Genomic DNA, 24412 nt, shown 5'->3' with positions numbered 1-24412 from the left:
CTTTTTTTTTGTGGTTTTTCTAGAACGTCTTTTATCCGTTATCGGAAGGGGGGCTACTGTCAGGATTCTCACTGACAGTTTGGTTATGTTGTGTTTTTTTCTCATGTCTCCCTGAGCGCTTGTTTCCCTCACCTGTACCTGATTGGCAGTCTGGCACACCTGGTGGCAATTACCAATCAGGCTCCTATTTATACTTGCCTCTCCCGCTAGTCAGTGCTGGAGTATTATTAGCTGTATGCCGTGGACTGTGAGCTGTTCCTGTATGCTGAACACTTTTGACTGTTTGCTGTCTCCAGTTCTTCCTGTTTCCTGGTTCTTGTTTGCTGTCTCATGTTTGCCTGTTTCCTGGTTTCTGCTTCGTGCTTTCCTTGCATTTTTTGGACATTAAATTCATGTTTTCCTGCACCAAGCCTGCCATCTCTGCATCTTGGGGTTCGTCACCACTACTTCCTGACATTCTATCTGTAGTAAATAATTCATAACCTTCCAATCTCATTTCACAACACTTGTTCTCATCCAGCCAAGTCTCTGAGACTGCAACAACACTACATTTTTTGAACTGGCTAAAATATTCTCTGTTTTCATAGTTTTTATACAAACTTCGGCTATTAAAATGTATTAGGGTAAATGATTCGTCCACATTCGCACATTTAAATTGTTCATCTGTGTAGAACTCACAATTTCTGATAATATCAATCCGGATCTATGCATCTATGAATTGCAGTTGTAATTGATAATGTCATACAAGTTTGGTTGGATGTGATTATTATTATTATACAGTTCACTACTATTATTATTCTCAGTACTTCTACATTATTTTAAAAATAAATTGTATCATAATAAATCAATCAATAATTCACTAAATACCAATATTACTGAATACATATATTTTTTATCTCTACTTTGAAGGACTGTTTACCTAAGTTCTTGTTTTTTTTTTAATACAGTGTACAGTATTTTTAGGAAATGCCTCGGGACCAATAAATTCTGCAAAAAAGATGTGTGCCCCAATGGCCTCCAAGACACAATTTGAGCACCCCTGCAGTAGGAAATTTAACTAATATAATTATTGTACACTGTGATACTGTAATAGCTTTGTGTATAACTATTGTGTACTACAAGATTACAATGTCCTCCCACGAAAAAACATAACATACGTTTTTAATAAGCAGTATGAGTTTTAGTCTTTTCCATACATACATTTATTTGTGGCGGGCCGACACAATCAAAACGGTTTGTTGCTACCTTTTACGCCCTCGCTCATTAATGCAGACATGCGGTACAAAATGGATGGATGGATGATGGGACTGTCACTTAATGTTAATGTAAGTTGTTGTTACAACTCCATACAGAAGATGGCAGTGTAACCCTACACCTTAACACAGCTCATACACATCTGGTCTGCCAGATAATAAGCAGATGCAGCAGGAGGCATCAGTGTGACCAACTTCGCAACTTTGTTGTTATGCTTATCAAGTATTCAGACCCCTCAACGTTCTGTTTTTGAAAAAGCGACAAATTAGCGACTTTTTCTGGTCTTATAGGACACTTTTGCTTTAACACGAAAGAGCGTATCGCTCTTCTTGATGAGCAGCCGGTGCTGCTGTGGCCCTGCTCCCACCTAAAAGCACTCACAAGCGTTGCTTTTTGTCTCCCACAATGTTCATAAAAATTATAAATGTGGCCAATTATGCAAATGACCAGATGCCATCATCTACTCCCCCCACATGTATACATACACATCGGCGCCGGTCCCGTGGGTGCTTCGGGGCTCAAGCACCCACAGACAATGCCGAGCACCCACTTGGGATTGATGGCAAATTCTTTCTCACCACCAAGCAAAACCCGGGCATGCTCAGACAAGTAGCGTCAGATTTACCGCCAGTCCGACCACCCATATATATATATATATATATATATATATATACATATATATATATATATATATATATATACATATTAATTGTGTCAAATGGCTGTTCAAGAGCCATGAATTCCGTCTATATTCTCTGTTTCTAAAAAACCCCCATAATTTAGGTGCAAAACAGATACAAAAGAGCTTACCGCTCAATTTTGTTATGTGTATACAACGGTTTCTTGTCTGAAATCGATTTAAAATTCATATTGCACATTTGACCTTTAAATTATTTTTCAAACACTACCAACATTATTTTTATTTCGGCATTTTTTGCAAGCGTCCCAAATGTATATCTCGTTTTTGCTATCATGGTTTTAACTATTTCCTACGACAAACGATTAATACGTTGAATGAATGAATGAATTTATTTATTTATTCCGGCAGACATATATAGCAACATGCACTTCATCACTCTTTGTAATTTGACAGACATGCAATGGCACCCACCGAAAAGGGATACGGGGAAAAAGCAAGAATGCTTATCAATATCCCGCCCCTAATTTACAATCAACTTACATGTTGGTTATATATGTTGGTTATATAGTCCAAGTTTCAACAGCAGATTTGATGGATACATGACAATTTCAGAACAAGAATAACGTATGCTGGAAAACACTTTGTCAATAGCATTATTATTGACAAATTATTATTTTATGCAGAAGTAAAAAACACAAAGATAAAAAGCCTTGGATGACAAAAGCGTTCAGTAATGCATGCAGGAAAAATAATAAATTATTTAAAACGTTTTAAAGGCCAGAAATGAGCAAACATATGACAAATACAAATACTACAGAAATAAAGTGACTTATTTAATTAGAAAACAGAAAAAGGACTCTTACGATCAACCGGAAATATACTAAGCGCATGAAGCGTTATGATGCTTGATATCAAAACAGCCCAGTCATAATTACTACATTAATGCATTATTATTAATACATTATTTTGTAGTTTAAGAGAAAATAAGAACGTACACTAACTTCCGCTTCCGGTGTAGCCGAGGCTGTGACGTCAAGGGGGCGTGTCTTGAGAAAGGACAGCAAGGACTCCAACATGGGAGGTTTGTGTCTTTCGTTGAGTGGAAAAAATGTTAAGTTAACATTTTTACACTCTTTTTTCCACTTCAATATTTTACATTTTATGTTTCAGCGACGACGTCGGTGACACAAACCGCTAAATGACTTACTAAAGCCATTTTTTATGTGTCCGGAAACTTTCTTACTCGTGAATGTTGCGTTTCCTGCTGCCTCTGCTAAATCGAAGACACTTTGTGTTGTCTTTGCCTCCTTAAAACGCTTCTCTGTGTCCTCATGGGCGGTGGCTTATACAAAACTATGTTTAGAAACCTATTTGTGTGTGGGGTTTTTTTTTGGCGCCAATGTGTCACTGATTTAAATGTGACTATGTTGTTGACAGAAAGCTTCCATGATCAGCTGACAGAAGATGGCGCCTTCCTCAGGGCTGAGAGGAGACTGGACACGGAATTGGTGGACAAAATCATCCTGCAGCTCAACAGAATCTACCCGCAAATACTCACAGACAAGGAGGCCACGAAGGCAAGTGCACACTTATCAGGGCTTAGCATGTGCTGAGTTAGTTTTTTTTTAAATTTTTAGACCACAAGGTGAAAATACTGCAAGACTGTCTATGTTTTTATAAATCAAAAATGCTGACCGTGCATCATTATCCACGCTTGTAAGTCCCTCTGCTCAGGAAATGACATTCATAATGTTCTACCCCCACTAATGTGTCATTATGTCCCATTCCAGTTCCGAAACCTAGACGTGCCTACGTGTGTCCGCCTGGGCGAGCTCCTGATGCACCTGCAGGGGAAAGGCGAGGAAGCGTGCAGGGAATTTTACCGGGCACTTCACCTGCATGTAGAGGACGTGTACTACAGCTTACCTACACGCCTGCGCCTCAGAGGTCAGCACGCTAATATACTTTATATTTACGCTGCATTCAAGTAAGTAAATGCAGCGTTTTTCAACCACTGTGCTGCAGCACACTGGTGTGCCGTGGGAGATTATCTAATTTCACCTATTTGGGTTAAAAATATTTTTTGCAAACAAGTAATTATAGTCTGCAAATAATGTGCCGTTTTTGTGTGTCGATGCTGTCTAGAGCTCGGCAGCTGCAAATAATGTGCCGTTTTTGTGTGTCGATGCTGTCTAGAGCTCGGCAGCGTAACTGTGTGAGACTCTTCCATATCAGTAGGTGGCAGTTGGTAGCTAATTGCTTTGTAGATGACGGGAACACGTCCTGTGAGACGACTATGGTTTGTTGTGATCACAATATGCAGACGACAGCGGGACGCAGCATGCAAGTAAAAAGGTGTCTAATGCTTAAACCAAAAATAAACAAAAGGCGAGTGCCCCTAAGAAAATGCATTGTTAACAATTTCATGGAAAATCCTAAAGCAGATATTGCAACTAAACGTTTTTTAATTAAGAATATTTCCAATGTATTTCGTAGGGGTGTAACGGTACACAAACATTTCTATTTGGTACGTACCTCGGTTTAGAAGTCACGGTTCGGTTCATTTTCAGTACAGTAAGAAAACAACAAAATATACATTTTTTGGTTATTTATTTACCAAATTTGTAAACAATGGCTTTATCCTTTTAACATTGGGAACACTATAATAATTCTGCCCACGTTAATCAACATTAAACTGCCTCAAGTTGATGCTCAGATTAAATAGAATGACAAAACTTTTCTTCTACATATAAAAAGTGCAACATTAAACAGTTTCAAGTCAACTCATCATGCTTAATTTATTACAGCATTTGGGAAGCCAGTAGTTGATTTTTATTGTGTAAATGTTATATTTTTATCAACATGTGATAGCAGGGACCCTGCCATTCAAAACTAGGCTGCTCCATTACTAATGATTAATGTAACTATAGCTGAAAAAAATATTACAATAGCAATAGGAGAGACTACACACACACCGCAAAATGAGCTAACGCTACGCTAAAAGCTAATTAGCCTTCACCTCAAGCCAGGACTGCGAGCGAGCTGAGCTGCAGTTTAAGTTTCTAGAAGGTCAACGGGCTCATAGTGATGTTACTAGTAGTTGACTGGGAGGTGTTTATTATCATTTGGGGAGAGTTAGCTGCCTGATGCTCACCTGCTAAACACCTATCTGCTCGACGCTGAAGCGCTGACTACATGCGCTCTGAATACGCACTGCTGATTGGCTGTTACCGCTCTGAATACACACTGTGATTGGCTGTTACCGCTTTGTTTGTACCAATCAGATGGTTGTGTGGGTGGGACAATGCTGGGTGCTGAGACAGAGGCAGAAAGAGCAAAGCAGCTTGTTAAGACTTTAGCTTAGAAACTCGTTCCGTACACCCCCGTACCAAACCGAAAGCCCCGTACCGAAACGGTTCAATACAAAACACGTACCGTTACACCCCTAGTATTTCGGCATGCTGGGGAAAAGTAAACAGCCAAGCAAGCTGGTGTACAAAAACAATTTGGAAAAATGTCGCCCTCGTGTGGTGTGAATAGAGTACTTCACAAAGCCAGTCTGTTAAAGACAGCGTAAAAGCGCCAAATAACGTCCTTAAAAAGGGCTCCGTTTTAATAGAAAGATACAATTTTATCAAACAGAGGCTGTATCTATGCAGAACGTAACTAAAACTGAACTGGCTGCAAAGTAACCAAAAACAGAATGCTGGATGACAGGAAAGACTTTCGTCCACAAAGTACATCCGAACATGACATGACAATCAACAATGTCCCCACAAAGAAGGATAAAAACAACTGAAATATTCTTAATTGCTAAAACAAAGTATATGCGGGAAATATCACTCAAAGGAAGAAATGAAACTGCTCCAGGAAAATACCAAAAAAAGAGAAAAAGCCACCAAAATTGGAGCGCAAGACAAGAACTAAAACACTACACACAGGAAAACAGCAAAAAACTCAAAATAAGTCACGGTGTGATGAGACAGGTCGTGACAGTACACCTACTTTGAGACAAGAGCTATAGTAATACATGGTTGGTTATGGTTTAAAGTCATATCCAACAATTGCGACAACGACTTTTTACTGTCAACTGAGTTTCGCTTTTTAATGATTTCTGCTGGTGGGGTGCCTCCGGATATTTTCAATGAAAAAAATGTGCCTCGACTCAAAAAAGGTTGAAAAACACACAGTAAATGCACTCGTTATTCCAATACTTCAAAGTCCCAATTTCAGGCATGTGAAATGTCCGTGTTTTTAAACATTAATTTTTGCATCAAAATATCACGTTTTTGTTTTAAAATATCAATAAAAATGCGATCTTGACACAATTTGTTGAACGCTCGCGTCAGCCGCAGGTACTAAACGCTGCAATGAGTTGCAGGGCGGGGATCAGGAGCACCAAAACAAGCCTGCTAACCATCTAGCTAGCTTACTTTTTGCCTTCGTTCACTCTCAAGCCACAACGTAGACCAGACCTGGGCAAATTAAGGCCCGGGGGCCGCATGTGGCCCGTTGAGCTTTTCAATGTGGCCCACCGGACATTCCCAAATAATTTTTTTTAGATCTTTAAGATGGAAACTGTAGCTGCCGTTATGATGTGCAGTGATGTTTTCAAATGACTGTAAGTCTTGAACTATACAAAGTATTTCAATGGTTGGAATTTGCGCTTTTGCATGATATACTAGTTACTATGGTAATATTTCGCTGTGTCTGTTGCATTTTTGTTGCGTTTCGCTTGATTGTAAAATATGTCGATGGAGAGGGGGTGTGACGTTCATATGTTGTCAATATTCAGTGTTTTATCGTTCATAGTTAATATTGTAAATCCCACATTCTTTATTTTCATGTCCATTTTGGGTGTCCCATTCAGTCAAAAAAACGGAAAACTTCATTCCGTTTTTTAAGGCGGTCTGTCATGACGTTTTTAGCATTCAATCAGACGTGATTGTGAGTTTTTGTATTAGTGTTCCTAAAAATCAAATATACCGACCCCCAGACACATTTTTCTCTCTAAATTTGGCCCCCTAAATAATTGCCCGGGCCTGACGTAGACGGCTGTCCACTTAACTGCTAATCATATTTGGATGATTACAATCCGAACACTGTAAGTTCCTAACCAGTTGTAGATCTCGTGTGGTTGTCAGTAGCCAGTGAGAAGGTTTATTTTTGACGTGACTGAACGTAAACACAGAGGATAGAATTGCCAAATGGGAAACGTTTTCTGAGTTTTTTGCTTGCATGTCATAGAATTTTACATTACATTTTCAATGATAATATTGTTAGCAAATGATCTACTAAAAAGATGTGTACTGTAAGTGTCAAAAAGACAGCCAAAAGAGGTTGGTGGATGAGAATAAATCTAAAGGTAAAATATAGTGTAGAATTATAGTCTTGATCATCAAATACATTTTAACTTTTCTCTTTTTTCCTCAGAGGGTGCTCACATCCCTGCACATTATAGTATATTTCAGCAATTAAATATGTTATGTTTCATGAATAAGTGTTAGAGGTCCCACAATAGTGTGTTGTTCAAAATTACTTTTAGTAAGCCATACTGGGAACACATGTCTGTAGCTTTAATGCTAATGATTTGTTTTTGTCCGGTCTTTGTGTCTCCACGATAGGATTGCGCGACATAGACAACATAAATGATAACAATTTGGTTGACGATAGAGCTTTTAATACTATCTTTATTTTGTGATATTGCATGTTGATGACACGTTCTAGCTGTGTCCTGCAAATTTGTCAGTGACAAGTGAAGGAATTTGTCCTCAACGCACTGTAGCATTCTTGTTAGCGGCTAACGTCCCTCCACAGTGCAAAGACATCCAAGTCAGCAATCCTCATCTCAATTGCAGCAATTAAACTGGAGGACGAGGAATATTCTACACAGCATAGCAGGTCTTGAATGTAAACAACGGTGGGCAGATCAATACAAATATTGATAGCTACGATACAAAGTATAGAATCCGTATATGGTCGATACTAAAGTGACTAGATCAATATTTTTTATTATCACAAGACGGAGTATTCGCGGGTTTTTAAAGTCTAAAAAAGTCTTAAATCCAATAATTTGAATTTAAGGCCTTAAAATGTCTAAAATCTCATAAACGGTCTTCAATAGGATTTTGAAAGGTCTTGAAAATCTATTGATGTTACTTTGATTTAAAACATGCATAAACTTAAATCTTTCTTTTTAAATGTTTCGATTTTTGAGGACGCTAAAACGTAACTACAAAACGGAGCTAAAGTAAGCTACCTGTGCTGACCCCTCAGAATTTATCCAGCACCAGCAGCTAGTGTGCTGTGCGCGCAGCTTTGTGTTGTTACAGCTAAGCATAACAACACAAAAACTTAACGAAAGCCCACAGCAAAGCCAAATTACTTGCATAAGATGGGTAAGTGAAAGTTCAACGATTTGTGTCTCCTGGACGATCAATTTAATGCATGGTTGAAGCCGGTGGATGGAAACGTATAAAGTGTTTAGTACCCAGATGTGCAGCCATCAAGGAGGGACGCGTTTGTAAATATGGCGGTGAAAGTGAATGGAATGCTTATGTAAAAGTAAAAAATCCGGGATAAGTCACCACAAATACTTGCACAACTTTACAAAGATAAACGTAACAAAGGAGTGTTATGTGGATTAAGTGGCACCAATTGACAAAGGCGATCAATATGAGATGTTTACTAGTGAAATCATACTATTACAATCACACTGGTTTCTATGTGCTTGTAGTGTACTCAGCAGTAAAACTATATATTTAAAAAAAACACATGATTGTCTTATATTATTTCTATTATTTGTTCCAGCCATGTCAGGTCAGCTTCTCATGCCTCATCTTTTCTCCCAAGTTTATACAGCAACTGACATTAAAAGTGTTTACACTCATCTTACTGTGATGTGAGGAAAGCAATGGAGATTTGCGAATGTCATCTTGTCATGTCTGAATAAAAACTAGTCCTTGTGTATTAGCAATATGTTTTCAAAATAGTCACAAAAAAGCGGTAAACTGTATCCTTACACAGCAGATACAAAATGAGCTGAGCACATTATTTCATGTTATGAACATTATTCACATCCAAATTCTGTTTGAGGCTTTCAAGCCATAATCGTCTTCCTTCTTTTTAGACATTCACTCTGTCTGCACTCTATTTTTCACAACTTAGTCCAGACACAGTAGTAGTACTGTAGATTTTTTTTTATTGGTTTGCTCAGTTCTGACAGCCGAAATTTTTTTTTACCAAAGTTAATCATTTAGCTCCAGCAGAGATGCTATTGTTGTGCTTTCCTCTACCGTTGCTGATGTTGTTACATGAGAACACTGGATATGAAGCACACTGCACCTGTTGCAAGAAAACACTTCTATGGCAAATCTGAAAATTGTCTGTGACGATGTTTGCTAATATTTTTTTCAATTAGTTTGGACTAGAAAAGCTCCTGGTGTATTTATTTAGTTTAACCATTTTGTTTTCCAATGTGAAAGAGCAGTGAATGAATTCATATACTTATGATTCATTCTGGACCTCTGATTTTACTGTGTCGTTGTATTTTTTGTCCGTATGGATGTGAAATGGTCTTAAATTATTTTCAAGATGGTTATAAAAAAGTCTTAAAAAGTCTTAAATTTGACATGTTTAAACCTGCAGATACCCTGACTAACTTTGCACTTCAGTTCTAGTAGTATTCTGTTGCATTGTCTCAAAATTTCGATTATATTTTGCTAGGTTTCTGTTGTTTTTATTACACCATATGCTGACTTTGTGATGAGTGCCATATCTATAAAATGTACTTACTTTCTAACATACAACAACGTAACACTAAGGAGTGGGACACAAGCGTTAGCGACCTTACCATAGCTGTGCGAGTTACAATGCTAACAGCAGTGTCAGTATCCTATTCACTTTTTGAAAAACAAAGCGATCAAACGTACAGCAATAGAAGCTGCTGCTGACCTCTGTAGCTGACTGACAGATAGTATAGCAGGCTTTATTTTAAGATTTGTAGCAAAACCTACCAACATCCATCCATCCATTTTCTACTGCTTATTCCCTTTGGGGTCGCAGGGGGCGCTGGAGCCTATCTCAGCTACAATCGGGCGGAAGGCGGGGTACACCCTGGACAAGTCGCCACCTCATCGCAGGGCCAACACAGATAGACAGACAACATTCACACTCACATCCACACACTAGGGCCAATTTAGTGTTGCCAATCAACTTATCCCCAGGTGCATGTCTTTGGAAGTGGGAGGAAGCCGGAGTACCCGGAGGGAACCCACGCAGTCACGGGGAGGACATGCAAACTACACACAGAAAGATCCAGAGCCCGAGACTACTCAGGACCTTCGTATTGTGAGGCAGATGCACTAACCCCTCTGCCACTGTGAAGCCCAACCTACCAACAATTTTTACACAAAGCTGACCCTATGAACTTTGGAAGCGACTGTTTGAGCGCCTTTTCCCCTTTAAACAGGCGCCAGGGACACTTATGTCAGAACGCCATCAATGAATTTTGCATAATTAGGAGTGCTTTCATGAAACTCTATTGCATCGTTTACATCCCCAAAATCAATCTGTTTCCAGATTCTGCTGATCCCCTCACATATCCGACAAGTGCCTACAAACAGAGACAAGTTATGAATGATAAAGGTAAGCTGTCATTACTATGGAAGCTCCCACTATTCACTATTATCAATTAAAACAAGGCATGAATTTAGCGATCAACCCTTAATATCATCACTTAACAATGTGTACCTCTTTTTAGGCCCCTTCTTCTTCCTAGGCTGTTTCAGTATTACAGTTGGAATGGCATTAGTCTATTATTATGGTGGTAAGGAACTATTGTTTTTCCAGTGCTAATATTATATTTGCTCATTTTCCTTGAGGCTTTGCATAGTTTAAAATAGACATCCAGTGTCACCTACATAGGCTGTCCTTGTTTTGTAGAAGCCAAGATGGCAGGAGGCAGCCGGGCCCTTGGCATGGCAGCTCTGGGTTTGACGCAAAAAGCCCGTGAGGTTCTTATATGGTACACCGAAGAAAGCCTTATCAAGTAAGAATTGACTGATCCTCAGTGGCCATAAGGATTCAGCAAAAACTATCTGTACCAAAGCACAGCACCACACTTTGCCTTGTCAAATATGTAATACTTTTTCTTTATTTATTACTATTTTGGGGGTCCAATACAATGATGATGGGGCACATTTGGGTCCACAGTGGCTTATACTTGGTGGATATCTATTTAATTTAAGGGAAGTCAACTATTAAAATGAACTTAGCAGACTCTGCTTATAATATTAATAACATTTTGTCAACTGTCACTATGCAGTATATGGAATTGTGTTCATTTTAATTTAATGGAAAATCCTAAAGCAAATATTGCAACTATCCATCCATCCATCCATCCATCTTCTTCCGCTTATCCGAGGTCGGGTCGCGGGGGCAGCAGCCTAAGCAGGGAAGCCCAGACTTCCCTCTCCCCAGCCACTTCGTCCAGCTCCTCCCGGGAGATCCCGAGGCGTTCCCAGGCCAGCCGGGAGACATAGTCTTCCCAACGTGTCCTGGGTCTTCCTCGTGGCCTCCTACCGGTCGGACATGCCCTAAACACCTCCTTAGGGAGGCGCTCGGGTGGCATCCTGACCAGATGCCCGAACCACCTCATCTGGCTCCTCTCGATGCGGAGGAGCAGCGGCTTTACTTTGAGCTCCCCCCGGATGACAGAGCTTCTCACCCTATCTCTAAGGGAGAGCCCCGCCACCCGGCGGAGGAAACTCATTTCGGCCGCTTGTACCCGTGATCTTGTCCTTTCGGTCATAACCCAAAGCTCATGACCATAGGTGAGGATGGGAACGTAGATCGACCGGTAAATTGAGAGCTTTGCCTTCCGGCTCAGCTCCTTCTTCACCACAACGGATCGATACAGCGTCCGCATTACTGAAGACGCCGCACCGATCCGCCTGTCGATCTCACGATCCACTCTTCCCTCACTCGTGAACAAGACTCCGAGGTACTTGAACTCCTCCACTTGGGGCAAGATCTCCTCCCCAACCCGGAGATGGCACTCCACCCTTTTCCGGGCGAGAACCATGGACTCGGACTTGGAGGTGCTGATTCTCATCCCAGTCGCTTCACACTCAGCTGCGAACCGATCCAGTGAGAGCTGAAGATCCTGGCCAGATGAAGCCATCAGGACCAAATCATCTGCAAAAAGCAGAGACCTAATCCCGCAGCCACCAAACCGGATCCCCTCAACGCCTTGACTGCGCCTAGAAATTCTGTCCATAAAAGTTATGAACAGAATCGGTGACAAAGGGCAGCCTTGGCGGAGTCCAACCCTCACCGGAAACGTGTCCGACTTACTGCCGGCAATGCGAACCAAGCTCTGACACTGATCATACAGGGAGCGGACCGCCACAATCAGACAGTCCGAAACCCCATACTCTCTGAGCACTCCCCACAGGACTTCCCGAGGGACACGGTCGAATGCCTTCTCCAAGTCCACAAAGCACATGTAGACTGGTTGGGCAAACTCCCATGCACCCTCAAGGACCCTGCCGAGAGTATAGAGCTGGTCCACAGTTCCACGACCAGGACGAAAACCACACTGTTCCTCCTGAATCCGAGGTTCGACTATCCGGCGTAGCCTCCTCTCCAGTACACCTGAATAGACCTTACCGGGAAGGCTGAGGAGTGTGATCCCACGATAGTTAGAACACACCCTCCGGTTCCCCTTTTTAAAGAGAGGAACCACCACCCCGGTCTGCCAATCCAGAGGTACTGCCCCCGATGTCCACGCGATGCTGCAGAGTCTTGTCAACCAAGACAGCCCTACAGCATCCAGAGCCTTAAGGAACTCCGGGCGGATCTCATCCACCCCCGGGGCCTTGCCACCGAGGAGCTTTTTAACTACCTCAGCAACCTCAGCCCCAGAAATAGGAGAGCCCACCACAGATTCCTCAGGCACTGCTTCCTCATAGGAAGACGTGTTGGTGGGATTGAGGAGGTCTTCGAAGTATTCCCTCCACCGATCCACAACTTCCGCAGTCGAGGTCAGCAGAACACCATCCGCACCATACACGGTGTTGGTAGTGCACTGCTTCCCCTTCCTGAGGCGGTGGATGGTGGTCCAGAATCGCTTCGAAGCCGTCCGGAAGTCGTTTTCCATGGCTTCCCCGAACTCCTCCCATGTCCGAGTTTTTGCCTCCGCGACCGCTGAAGCCGCACACCGCTTGGCCTGTCGGTACCTGTCCGCTGCCTCAGGAGTCCCATGAGCCAAAAGAACCCGATAGGACTCCTTCTTCAGCTTGACGGCATCCCTCACCGCCGGTGTCCACCAACGGGTTCTAGGATTACCGCCACGACAGGCACCAACTACCTTGCGGCCACAGCTCCAATCAGCCGCCTCGACAATAGAGGTGCGGAACATGGTCCACTCGGACTCAATATTGCAACTAAACGTTTTTAATTAAGAATTTGGAAAATGTCGCCCTCGTGTGGTGTGAATAGAGTACTTGCACAAAGCCAGTCTGTAAAAGGCAGCGTAAAAGCGCCATATAACGTCCTTAAAAATTGCTCCGTTTTATAGAAAGATACAATTTGATCAAACAGACTGTATGTTTTGACTTTAAAAGCAACTAGTTTGTGACTCGTGACTGCAGGAGCTAACCATTTCCGGGTCTATGCCACCGCTTCAGAGTAAACATTTTACTCAAGAAGAAACGTGTGGTGACTCATGTAGTCACGTGACTGCCACAGCAGCCAATCATTTCTGTGTCTGTCGCGCAGTGCCTTATGGGTAACACCTCGATGCTTAAAAAATGTCGTAAAATGCCGACATAACATTTTGAATACTACGCCTACACCAATTTAACGATTTAATGTAATCAGATAATCAACAATGTCGTAACATTTATTATAGAAAATAAACTAAGCCAAATGGGGACACCGTAAGTAAAGATGCACCCCGGGAATACCATTATAAATACGCTAGTATTCGCTTAAGTAATGACGTGTTGTATGAAAGGAGAGAAGGTTAGCACTCCCCTTGACAAGGATGGAAATGGCCCCTGTGGCCTGCAACACATATATGGTTAAGGCATTGCCACCTACTTCGTGGCATCTCTAACCAAGTTTTTTAACATTATTATTCTTCAATACTTTTAGTTTTCTCTGCTTATGCGCTCTACTTCTTGAGGAAAACATATTGCTATTTAACATACAGAATTGAGAGCTTCTGTCAGATTTTTTGCACATATTTAGTCCACACAATCTAAACCAAAATGATTATATTTTTAAACGTTTATAAATTGCACCCTTGTTGTTGAGAAACCTTTCTATCCTAAAGCAGGCCTATTTTCGCATTTGTCCACGCTTTGGTGCCTTTTGCAAACGATATATTTATGTGTATTTTTTGTTGTAATATCAGTCAGTTTGAAAGTAATCTAATTCAAGGGCCTTATGACAAAACATGTGTACTACCATAAATGCTCCAACTATAGCGCTTTAATGTTTATTTACTGAAACTACAAAGAGGATGCGTGATCAATTCTACCATGAAGACAAAACATTTAAATCAACTTTATTTGAATATAACAACTTAAAGAACAATAATGGTGTTCGCATAGTGCAGCTGACGTCATGGTGTAATTGTTTATAAATCTACTTAAATTAAATACCAACATTTTAAAGCACAAGCAGAGCTAAATACATATGCTGAATGCTAACCATTCACAATACTTAAATGCATGTGAATCTGTGCAAACTGTATAGTTGTTAACTGCTAGCTGTTAATTGGAGCATGTACGGTACATCATGAAGACACGGTGCCTTAGGAACAAGTTGATTTCATGTATTTCTTCTTATTGTGCAGTTATGTGTTCATATTTAATCTTCCTGTGCCTGAATTTTCCTTGCTCTGTGATGTAAAGAAGCCTTCAATATAGACAAAGTGCCTTTAGGCAAGGCAAGTTTATTTCTAGAGCACAATTTGTTCACAGGGCAATTCAAAGTGCTATATTATAACAATAAACATAATCACAACACTCATCTGATGTTTGGATTGTATTTTAATTTAAAACAGTTGTCACAGTGTGGAATATGTCATATAGTAGAAATCCCAAAGAGATATGAATCCTTATAAAAAAGTAAGCAAATAATCCAAGTGGTTGAACAGAAGACACGTAACACAAATGTACAGTAGTGGTTGCATAGTACAGAAGAAATCATGTAACTGGGAAGATGCTTAAAATGTTGATCAAGCTTTGTGAAGAGAAAGGCAAAGTGCATTTGTTGTTCTTTAGTTTGCCATAAGGCAAAACCTGCATGGATGGCGTTTGATGTAATACTCATGACTTCATAGTTTACAGGTGTCCAAACTTCACAGCAGGGGAGATTCAAAATCATTTTAATATAAAACCCTGTGATGCATGAATTATCATACCCTACGTCAGAGGCATAAAAACTTACAGTAGATACACTTAATTAAAAAAAAAGATGGTCAAATGTTCACAAGGGTGGACAACATGTTTTATTACATGCAACAAAACACAATGTCTTTTTAATGACCTTTAACAGTGTGTTCAAATATTTCAACGTATTGCAAAAACATCGATCCTCTTGACTTCAACAATACATTTATTGAATTGCCTCTTTCTACTGAAGGCTAAATGTACATTCTAATAACATAAATTCATGTAATGCAGCCAAAAAGTTGCTGAAGTACTTTCAAAAACCACAAAGTGCAATAATATTAAACATGGCAGTGAACATATATATATATATATATTAGTGGAAACATAATTTATTAAAAAATAAAATGATATTACTCTTTAGTTGATGTCTGCATATTTGATACTTGCAAAGTGTCCTGGAATAGAAGGAGTGGAAAAGATCGTCCTCCCCCCTTCTTAACTTCTCTGTCGTCCATCTTGTTTTGGAGGGTTTTTATTTTGCACGTGTAACAGCTGACCAATGGGTGGCAGTGTGTTATTATTGCAAGACACAACAGTGTCCACTGTTGAGTTGAGTTGAGTTGGAGTTCATTTCCAACATGCACACAATTACTACATGATACGTCACCATTTCCAGTTTCTCTTTTCAACATGTTCGAAAAGTTTGTCAGATTTTTGACATTAAAGTCTCGTGCATGAAGGAGGGGCAGCTATTAAATACACTGTTGTGGACATTATGCATCAAAGGGTTCAAACCCATGTAAATAATATGTTAAAAGTAAGAAACTACAAATATTTCAAGAAAAAAAACAGCCTGCCTGTCAGCTTTGCGTTAAAGGTGACAAAGCATATTTTTATTTTAACTTTTTATTCAACTTTTGGTTGTTGCTTTTCAAAAAAGTGTTTTGTTGAATTGTTTACAATGCAACCCGCTTATCTCGCCCGATGACTTCCGCCTAAATAAGTTAAAAGTGTTCAAGTTAACGCTTGTGATTACGGTAATCACCAAAAATATCGCATTAATCACGTATAAATGCAAATTAATCATTCAATTTATTTTGAACAAATATATGACGTGCATTTAAGCAAGACATTTTTTTAAAAGTTACTGCAACATTCTGGTAATAAAACTGCATTTGTGTCAAAAATCTTAGGCTCTTTTTAAATTTAATTTCAATTATGTAAGTAACTGAGCTTAATCACCATTATTCAAGTGTGATTAATCAGATGTTTTTTCCCCCGAGTTAATCATTTTATAGCCGTACTAAAATTGAATGGGTGCATTTTGTTAGTTGTGGTAGAATTCAGGTTCATGCTTTATTTTGAAGCTTAATTTGCACTGAACAGGAAGTCACCACGTGCACATTTTAAAGCCCTATTTAGGAACTTACGGTTTTGGTAGATTTTGGCACCACCAGTGGACCAAAGCGGTCGTGTTTTGCCAGAAGAAGACCACATTTCCCTTCCCATATAGAGTCATACTGACATGATGTCCACCATGATATTGACACTAATATTACGTCTCTAATGGCTATGCTGATGTTATAGCAGACACTATCAAGAAATGATCTTGGATTGCTCTTCAAACATGACGCTACTACCAAGAATCGGAGCAGATGCCGGTCCCAACACCAGCGGGACATTTTTTGTGAAGGAAGTATTAGTGAAACTATCACACTGGTGGGTATTTATAGCTACTTCGCACATTTCTGATTGCTAAAATTATCATTATTTTTTTTGATTTGAGCATTGAAAGTCACTAGTCCAGCAGGAACAGAGCCGAGGCAGCATCGGTCTGAAATTCCTGATCTTTGAGCTCCCGCCAGCGAGTAAAAGCCGGGGCAATGTTGATCCTGACTTTTCATTCCGTTTTTCCTTTTTTGTCTCCTAAGACAAAACTTTTTGTTTCTTTGGTTGTTTTGGAGCTTCGGCCATGATAGCAGCAATTGCAGGTAGGCGTTCTTCTTGTTTTCTGGCGGCACGCAGACGTTCGCCAGGAAAAAAATAGAACAAACAACATTCTGAAAATATTACAATAAAAATATAGAAAAAAATACCGGCAGTGGTAAAGTTTAGATCCATTAAGGAAAGAAGAAAGTGAATGAATGTTTATAACTGAATACATTTACATATGCATAAAAATGTGTTTTCTTTTGTATTTTTTTTTTTAAAGTAATTAACGTTTAGCACAACTTTTTTCCAAAACACAATATAGAATGTAAGATATAACAGGATAATGCATATTTATCATTTGTTTTCAAAACACTTACAAAAAAGTGGGACCCCAAAAAGTTACTGTGGGACCCCATTTTTATGACTTGATGGGGTCCCTGGGACCCCATTGTTAAAATTCCTGGCGCCAACATTGATGGAGTATTGGTGCGTGCAAAACAGCAGCAGGCGGCTGTGGCCTGCTAATCAAATATCATCCCGGGGGCCATAGATCATTCATTGACTTTGACACCCCTGCCGTAAAGCAAGTCAGCACATTTGTAGTATTTTGTTTCTGCCACCCTACTCAATGTCGCTAAGTGCAAGGAAAAAGCGATACAGACCCCTCAGGCCATGACAGAGAACACAAATAAACCAGTTTTTCAAAGTAATATTAATAATAATAATGATGATAATAATAACCTCACACAAAAGCTGTTCACCATGTATGTTGACTTAAGCAGGCACTTTATAGTCGATATAAGCGGGTTCCACTGTATTTGGCCAATAAGAACCAAAGCTGTTGATTTACTGGCTTGTGATAAACAATAAGAAGAGTTTTTACTGCACATGTGTACGATAAAGAAGGCAGTTGTTGCGGAACAGTCACCTGAGCATGAAATGAGCATCAAAAGGTTAAAAAAGAAAAACCATACTGACCGCCGCTAGAGAGGAAGACGTGTGATCCTTGAAGTACGTTTGCTCTGCTCGGGCCAGCGAGGTCAAATTCCAGCAACCGCTCGTGTATTTAGTCCGCTTTGTTTGCGGGGCGAGGGACTATCTCACCCCCGTGAGCAAAGAGTTCAGAGGTCACTGGCTGGTGTTGGGCCGCTGCACGCCGAAGGCCGTGATGAAGACGTTGACCACCACGATGACGAACACGAAGGCGGTGGTGGCGTTCTCCATGATGTTCAGCCTGCTGTGCATGCGCTGGTCGTTCAGGTTCCACTTGACTGTAAGAGAGTGGAACAGAGCATGTATAAATGTGTCCACTAGGGGAGGCTAGACCGACGCTATTTTGCTGATATATTTGTTGACTTTCAGTTTCACTGACAGTGTATTTACTTGTGCAAACAACTGAGTTGTGATACAATGTCACCACAATGACGACACCAGCACCACCATCTATACCCCGCAAGGCATGCTGGGTAACCCAGAGTACTCTTCCACAACACACCAATCAGACCCGTCTAGTCTACACTTCTTCCAAAAGGTGACTTTTTCTTGCCTATTTGGACACTTTTAGAGTCTGACATGCTCTTCTCAACGAGCAGCGGGTCCTTCTGGAAGCATCGGAAATCTTGTGACATTTAAAAAACAAAAACAGTTAAATTAACTCTTATTTCCATCACGTTTGTTTTGCTTTTCACACTTTTTTGGCATACTTGTTTTTAATACAAGTTAGATGTTTCTCTAGAGCAGGGGTGTCAAACTCAAATACAGAGTGGGCCAAAATTTAAAACTGAACAAAGCCGCGGGTCAAGGTTGAACAAATTAACCTTTTAATAGGGACCCAAACAAGTTTTGCATTGAATATTGAACAAGCAAGGCTTATATAACTTTATAGTGACATGCAAAATCGAGTTTCAAATAATAATAATAATAATAATGAAAAAAATATCAATGGCATATCAAATACAATTTAAATAAAAATGGAATGCCTCTTTTCTATTTGCAGCCTTCTGAGGTAAATATCAACATTAACTTTTTCCACAGGCTAATACATTTGAAAATAAAATAACAATGAATAAACCAACCATTCAGGACTTTAAACTGCTCAGTTTGCAACACACTGATCTAATCTGATGTGCCCAGGCCAGATACCTGCCATCTTTTCTGGGATGCTAGTTCATTAATGTCGGGGCTCAGGCTTTGAGCTGAGGCAACCTTCATTATCGAACCAAGGTGTTCATCAGTCATTATATTTCGTAGTCCACCCGGACCACAGCACTGCCTTTAACGTCCTCTACGAGCTGTCGTCACGTCTGCTTTTCATCCATTCTAACAACGTGCCGGCCCAGACACAAGATACGTGCGGCTTCTGTACGCACACACGTGAATGCAATGCATACTTGATCAACAGCGATACAGGTTACACTGAGGGTGGCCGTATAAACAACTTTAACACTGTTAGAAATATACGCCACACTGTGAATCCACAACAAACAAGAATGACAAACACATTTCGGGAGAACATCCGCACCGTAATACAACATAAACACAACAGAACAAATACCCAGAACCCTTTGCAGCACTAACTCTTCCGGGACGCTACAAAATACACCCGGGAGGGTTGGCAAGTATGAGAATTAGCGGTGAATAATCGGCGGGCCAGCTCTAGTGTTAATTTGATATCGCCTCAAGAGCCAAGTGAAATTACACGGCGGGCCAATTTGACACCCATGCCCTAGTTAGTGCCACAAATACAAAACCCAAAACCAGTGAAGTAGGCACGTTGTGTAAATGGTAAATAAAAACAGAATACAATGATTTGCAAATCCTTTTCAACTTATATTCAATTGAACAGACTGCAAAGACAAGATATTTAATGTTGAAACTGAGAAACTTGTTGTTTTTTGCAAATAATCATTAACTTAGAATTTAATGGCAGCAACACATTGCAAAAAAGTTGGCACACGGGCATTTTTACCACTGTGTTACATGGCCTTTCCTTTTAACAACACTCAGTAAACGTTTGGGAACTGAGGAGACACATTTTTGAAGCCTTTCAGGTGGAATTCTTTCCCATTCTTGCTTGATGTACAGCTTAAGTTGTTTAACAGTCCGAGGGTCTCCGTTGTGGTATTTTAGGCTTCATAATGCGCCACACATTTTCAATGGGAGACAGGTCTGGACTACAGGCAGGCCAGTCTAGTATCCGCATTATTTTACTACAAAGCCACGCTGTTGTAACACGTGGCTTGGCATTGTCTTGTTGAAATAAGCAGGGGCGTCCATGGTAACGTTGCTTGGATGGCAACACATGTTGCTCCAAAACCTGTATGTCCCTTTCAGCATTAATGGCGCCTTCACAGATGTGTAAGTTACCCATGTCTTGGGCACTAATACACCCCCATACCATGACAGATGCTGGCTTCTCTCTTTGGTCCGTAGGACACAACGTCCACAGTTTCCAAAAACAATTTGAAATGTGGACTCGTCAGACCACAGAACACTTTTCCACTTTGCATCAGTCCATCTTAGATGAGCTCGGGCCCAGCGTAGCCGGCGGCGTTTCTGGGTGTTGTTGATAAATTGCGTTCGCTTTGCATAGTAGAGTTTTAACTTACACTTACAAATGTAGCGACAAACTGTAGTTACTGATAGTGGTTTTCTGAAGTGTTCCTGAGCCCATGTGGTGATATCCTTTACACACTGATGTCGCTTTTTGATGCAGTACTGCCTGAGGGATCGAAGGTCATGGGCATTCAATTTGGTTTTGGGCCTTGCCCCTTACGTGCAGTGATTTTTCCAGATTCTCTGAAACTTTTGAGGATATTACGGACCGTAGATGGTGAAATCCCTAAATTCCTTGCAACAGCTCGTTGAGAAATGTTGTTCTTAAACTGTTCTTAAACAATTTTCTCATGCATTTGGGACGGTGTGGCGCAGTTGGGAGACTGGCCGTGCCAGCAACCTGAGGGTTCCTGGTTCAATCCCCACCTTCTACCAACCTCGTCATGTCCGTTGTGTCCTTGAGCAAGACACTTCACCCTTGCTCCTGATGGGTCGTGGTTAGGGCCTTGCATGGCAGCTCCGCCATCAGTGTGTGAATGTGTGTGTGAATGGGTGAATGTGGAAATAGTGTCAAAGCGCTTTGAGTACCTTGAAGGTAGAAAAGCGCTATACAAGTATAAGCCATTTATCATTTGTTGACAAAGTGGTGACCCTCGCCCCATCCTTGTTTGTGAATGACTGAGCATTTCATGGAATCTACTTTTATACCCAATCATGGCACCCACCTGTTCCCAATTTGCCTGTTCACCTGTGGGATGTTCCAAATAAGTGTTTGATGAGCATTCCTCAACTTTCTTAGTCTTTTTTGCCACTTGTGCCAGTTTTTTGAAACATGTTGCAGTCATCAAATTCCAAATGAGCTAATATTTGCAAAAAACAACAAAGTTTACCAGTTCGAACGTTTAATATTTTATCTTTGCAGTCTATTCAATTGAAAAGGTTTAGCAAATCATTGTATTCTGTTTTTATTTACGATTTACACAAACTAACTGATGGTTTTTACTCAGAGAGGCGTTTCAGACCACTGACTTTCTTTCTCTAGATTTAGGACGCTTACACAACGGGGAAACACTGTTTAGATAAGATAAGGACACTTTTTGTCCAGCTGTCTGAGGGGCCCTGTCTTTCCGCAGTCACATCATTAGGTACACCTCTGTACAATATCATGAGCTATGTCAAAAATGTATGCCTTTACAAAGATAATAATACTTATAATTGTATTATTTCAAAACATGTGCAAATTGTGTCTGTCTTCATGAATATATGCTGATCATCAGAACGGCCACAATACTGGGAGGAGGGGGTGCAAATATAATGAGCCATTATTTATCATGTGACTTATCAAGCATGAAACTGTTCTGCGAGACAGATGGACAGAGAATCCTTCATCCTACATGTGTGTCAACATATTTGGACTGAAAATAGCATTTCCTTTAATCAGCTATATCATTTTATAGCTAATGGATGACTTCATGAGCTGATTAAAACACATTAAAATTTGATGGGTTTTGGTGTCTGCTGGCGTTTTTTTTATGCCGTTCATTTAAGTAATTTATTATAATATATTTCCTATATGAAAAAATTACTTTCAATATACATTTTCTTTCATTTGGATTATTCCAGATGAGGGATGTAATGATAAACGATATAATGATAAAACTTCCCACGGTTAGTACAGCCATTGTAAATGAAAATAATCGTAAAACTGTGATCGATAACACTGATAACTCAAGGACCAGTGACACTACTCATTTCCTGGAGGAAGAAGCTAGCACTTGCTCGCTAAAATGCTAGCATGAAAACAAGAGACGATAACGTCTTTCTCTATTAAAAAAGGACATTCCCCAATCTAAATGTATACAAACACATTACTGCCCGAGCAACTAAGAGATTGTGATACATGGGGACGGCGTGGCTCGGGTGATAGAGCGGCCATGCCAGCAACTTGAGGGTTCCAGGTTTGATCCCAGCTTCTGCCATCCTAGTCACGTCATTTGTGTCCTTTAGCAAGACACTTCACCCTTGCTCCTGATGGATCGTGGTTAGGGCCTTGCATGACAGCTCCCGCCATCAGTGTGTGAATGGGTGAATGTGGAAATAGTGTCAAAGCGCATTGAGTACCTTGAAAGTAGAAAAGTGCTATACAAGTATAACCCATTCACCATATTCAATTGTTAGCCTACAGGCTGTATTCTCTTAGACCAGTGGTTCTTAACCAGGGTTCGATCAAACCCTAGGGGTTCGGGCTCAGGGGTTCGGCGCAGGTCAAGACACACCCGACTCATCGTGTAAATAAAAGCTTCTCCATATCGGCGTATTACGGAAACGGCAACAGCAGAAGTCAGACTGTGTAGGTGTGTAATTTGTTGTGAGTTTATGCACTGTGTGGGTTTTGTTGTTTGAGCAAGGTGATGTTCATGCACGGTTCATTTTGAGCACCAGTAATAAAACATGGTAACACTTTAGTATGGGGAACATATTCACCATTAATTAGTTGCTTATTAACATGCAAATTAGTAACATATTGGCTCTTAACTAGTCATTATTAAGTACTTATTAACGCCTTATTCGGCATGGCCTTATTATAACCCTAGCCCTCTAACCCTAACCCTAACCCTAACACTAACCAAATAACTCTCAATTAAGTCTTTGTTACTTAGAATATGTTCCCCTAAGTGTCCAAATAACTCTATATTAAGTCTGTTACTTAGAATATGTTCCCCATACTAAAGTGTTACCAAAAACATATAACTTTGTCTTGAATTTGAAAAAAAAGAAAACATTTTATTTTTCACTAAAGAAGGGTTCGGTGAAAGCGCGTATGAAACTGGTGGGGTTCGGTACTTCAAACAAGGTTAAGAACCACTGTCTTAGACAAAGAGATCGATCGATACTCAAAGCAATATGACAACAGGAAGTGAATTTGGGTGATCAGAATCAGAATCAGCTTTATTGTCATTACGCAAGGTAACGAGATTGAGGCCATTCCATACAGTGCGATGTGTGCATGCTAGAAAAACAATGTGCAAATATATAAAAATGTAAAAAATGTAATATATACATGAAAAAACAAAACAAAAACAGGGTGGTTGGTGGAATGGGTTATTGCACCGAAGAGAAGGCAGTTATGAGGGACAATGGGGCAGTCCGTTCAGGATGGTTATGGCCCTGGGGAAGAAGCTGTTCTTTAGCCTGTTTGTTTTGGTTTTAATGCACCTGTAGCGCTTCCCAGAGGGCAGCAGGTGGAACAGGTCAGAGCCAGGGTGGGTGCTGTCCTTGATGATGGCACTGGCTCTGTTGAGGCAGCGGGAGGTGTAGATGTCCGTCAGAGAGGGGAGAGGGCGGCCGATGATCTTCTGAGCCGTCTTGACCACTCTTTGCAGACTCTCCCTGTCTGCTGCAGTGCAGCTGCCGTACCATACCGTAATACAGTAGGTCAGCAGGCTCTCGATGGACGAGCGGTAGAAGGTCAGCAGCAGGTCAGGCTTCAGGTTGTACTTCCCGAGGACTCTAAGGAAGTGTAGCCGCTGCTGAGCCTTCTTGATGATTGATGTGGTGTTGACTGTCCAGGAGAAGTCATTAGAGATGTGGACTCCAAGGTACCTGAAGGTGTGGACCCTCTCTA

At 40.7% G+C, this 24412-nt stretch overlaps 2 protein-coding genes and 1 non-coding gene across 4 annotated transcripts in view; 2 read left to right on the top strand and 1 right to left on the bottom strand.

The window, feature by feature from the left end:
• The first annotated feature begins 2916 nt into the window (after window positions 1-2916).
• card19 (caspase recruitment domain family, member 19) lies at window positions 2917-11272 on the top strand. Of its 2 annotated transcripts, XM_061932849.2 has the most exons (6): window positions 2917-2975; window positions 3332-3471; window positions 3685-3841; window positions 10475-10540; window positions 10656-10721; window positions 10838-11272. In XM_061932849.2, exons 1-6 carry the CDS (start codon window positions 2969-2971, stop codon window positions 10945-10947), a joined length of 546 nt encoding a protein of 181 aa, XP_061788833.1. In that variant the 5' UTR covers window positions 2917-2968; the 3' UTR covers window positions 10948-11272. The 2 variants fall into 2 exon arrangements, with proteins under 2 accessions (XP_061788833.1, XP_061788832.1); XM_061932848.2 differs by lacking the exon at window positions 2917-2975 and having other exon boundaries at window positions 3319-3471.
• Window positions 11273-13899: 2627 nt separating this feature from the next.
• On the top strand, window positions 13900-14027 carry LOC133578442 (U6atac minor spliceosomal RNA). The gene has a single exon (XR_009811863.1). It is a non-coding gene; the product is annotated as a U6atac minor spliceosomal RNA (small nuclear RNA).
• ninj1 (ninjurin 1) overlaps window positions 13931-24412 on the bottom strand; it is a 37544-nt gene continuing 27062 nt past the window's right edge. Inside the window, exon 3 of the mRNA XM_061932850.2 lies at window positions 13931-18503. Coding sequence (XP_061788834.2) covers window positions 18361-18503 — 143 coding nt within the window. The 3' untranslated portion in view covers window positions 13931-18360. The remainder of the gene's footprint in view (window positions 18504-24412) is intronic.

Source organism: Nerophis lumbriciformis, linkage group LG38 (assembly GCF_033978685.3).
Source record: "Nerophis lumbriciformis linkage group LG38, RoL_Nlum_v2.1, whole genome shotgun sequence".
Taxonomy (NCBI): domain Eukaryota; kingdom Metazoa; phylum Chordata; class Actinopteri; order Syngnathiformes; family Syngnathidae; genus Nerophis; species Nerophis lumbriciformis.
Note: the sequence above shows the minus strand (reverse complement) of the source record. Positions and strands in the feature narration are given on the sequence as shown.

Bases quoted from the DNA above. Each gene is read 5' to 3' on its own strand.
- card19 (XM_061932848.2), top strand. From the start codon at position 3,319: ATGTTGTTGACAGAAAGCTTCCATGATCAGCTGACAGAAGATGGCGCC. The intron at 3,842-10,474 runs GTCAGCACGCTA...ATCTGTTTCCAG, and splicing joins TACACGCCTGCGCCTCAGAG to ATTCTGCTGATCCCCTCACA. The intron at 10,722-10,837 runs GTAAGGAACTAT...CTTGTTTTGTAG, and splicing joins ATTAGTCTATTATTATGGTG to AAGCCAAGATGGCAGGAGGC.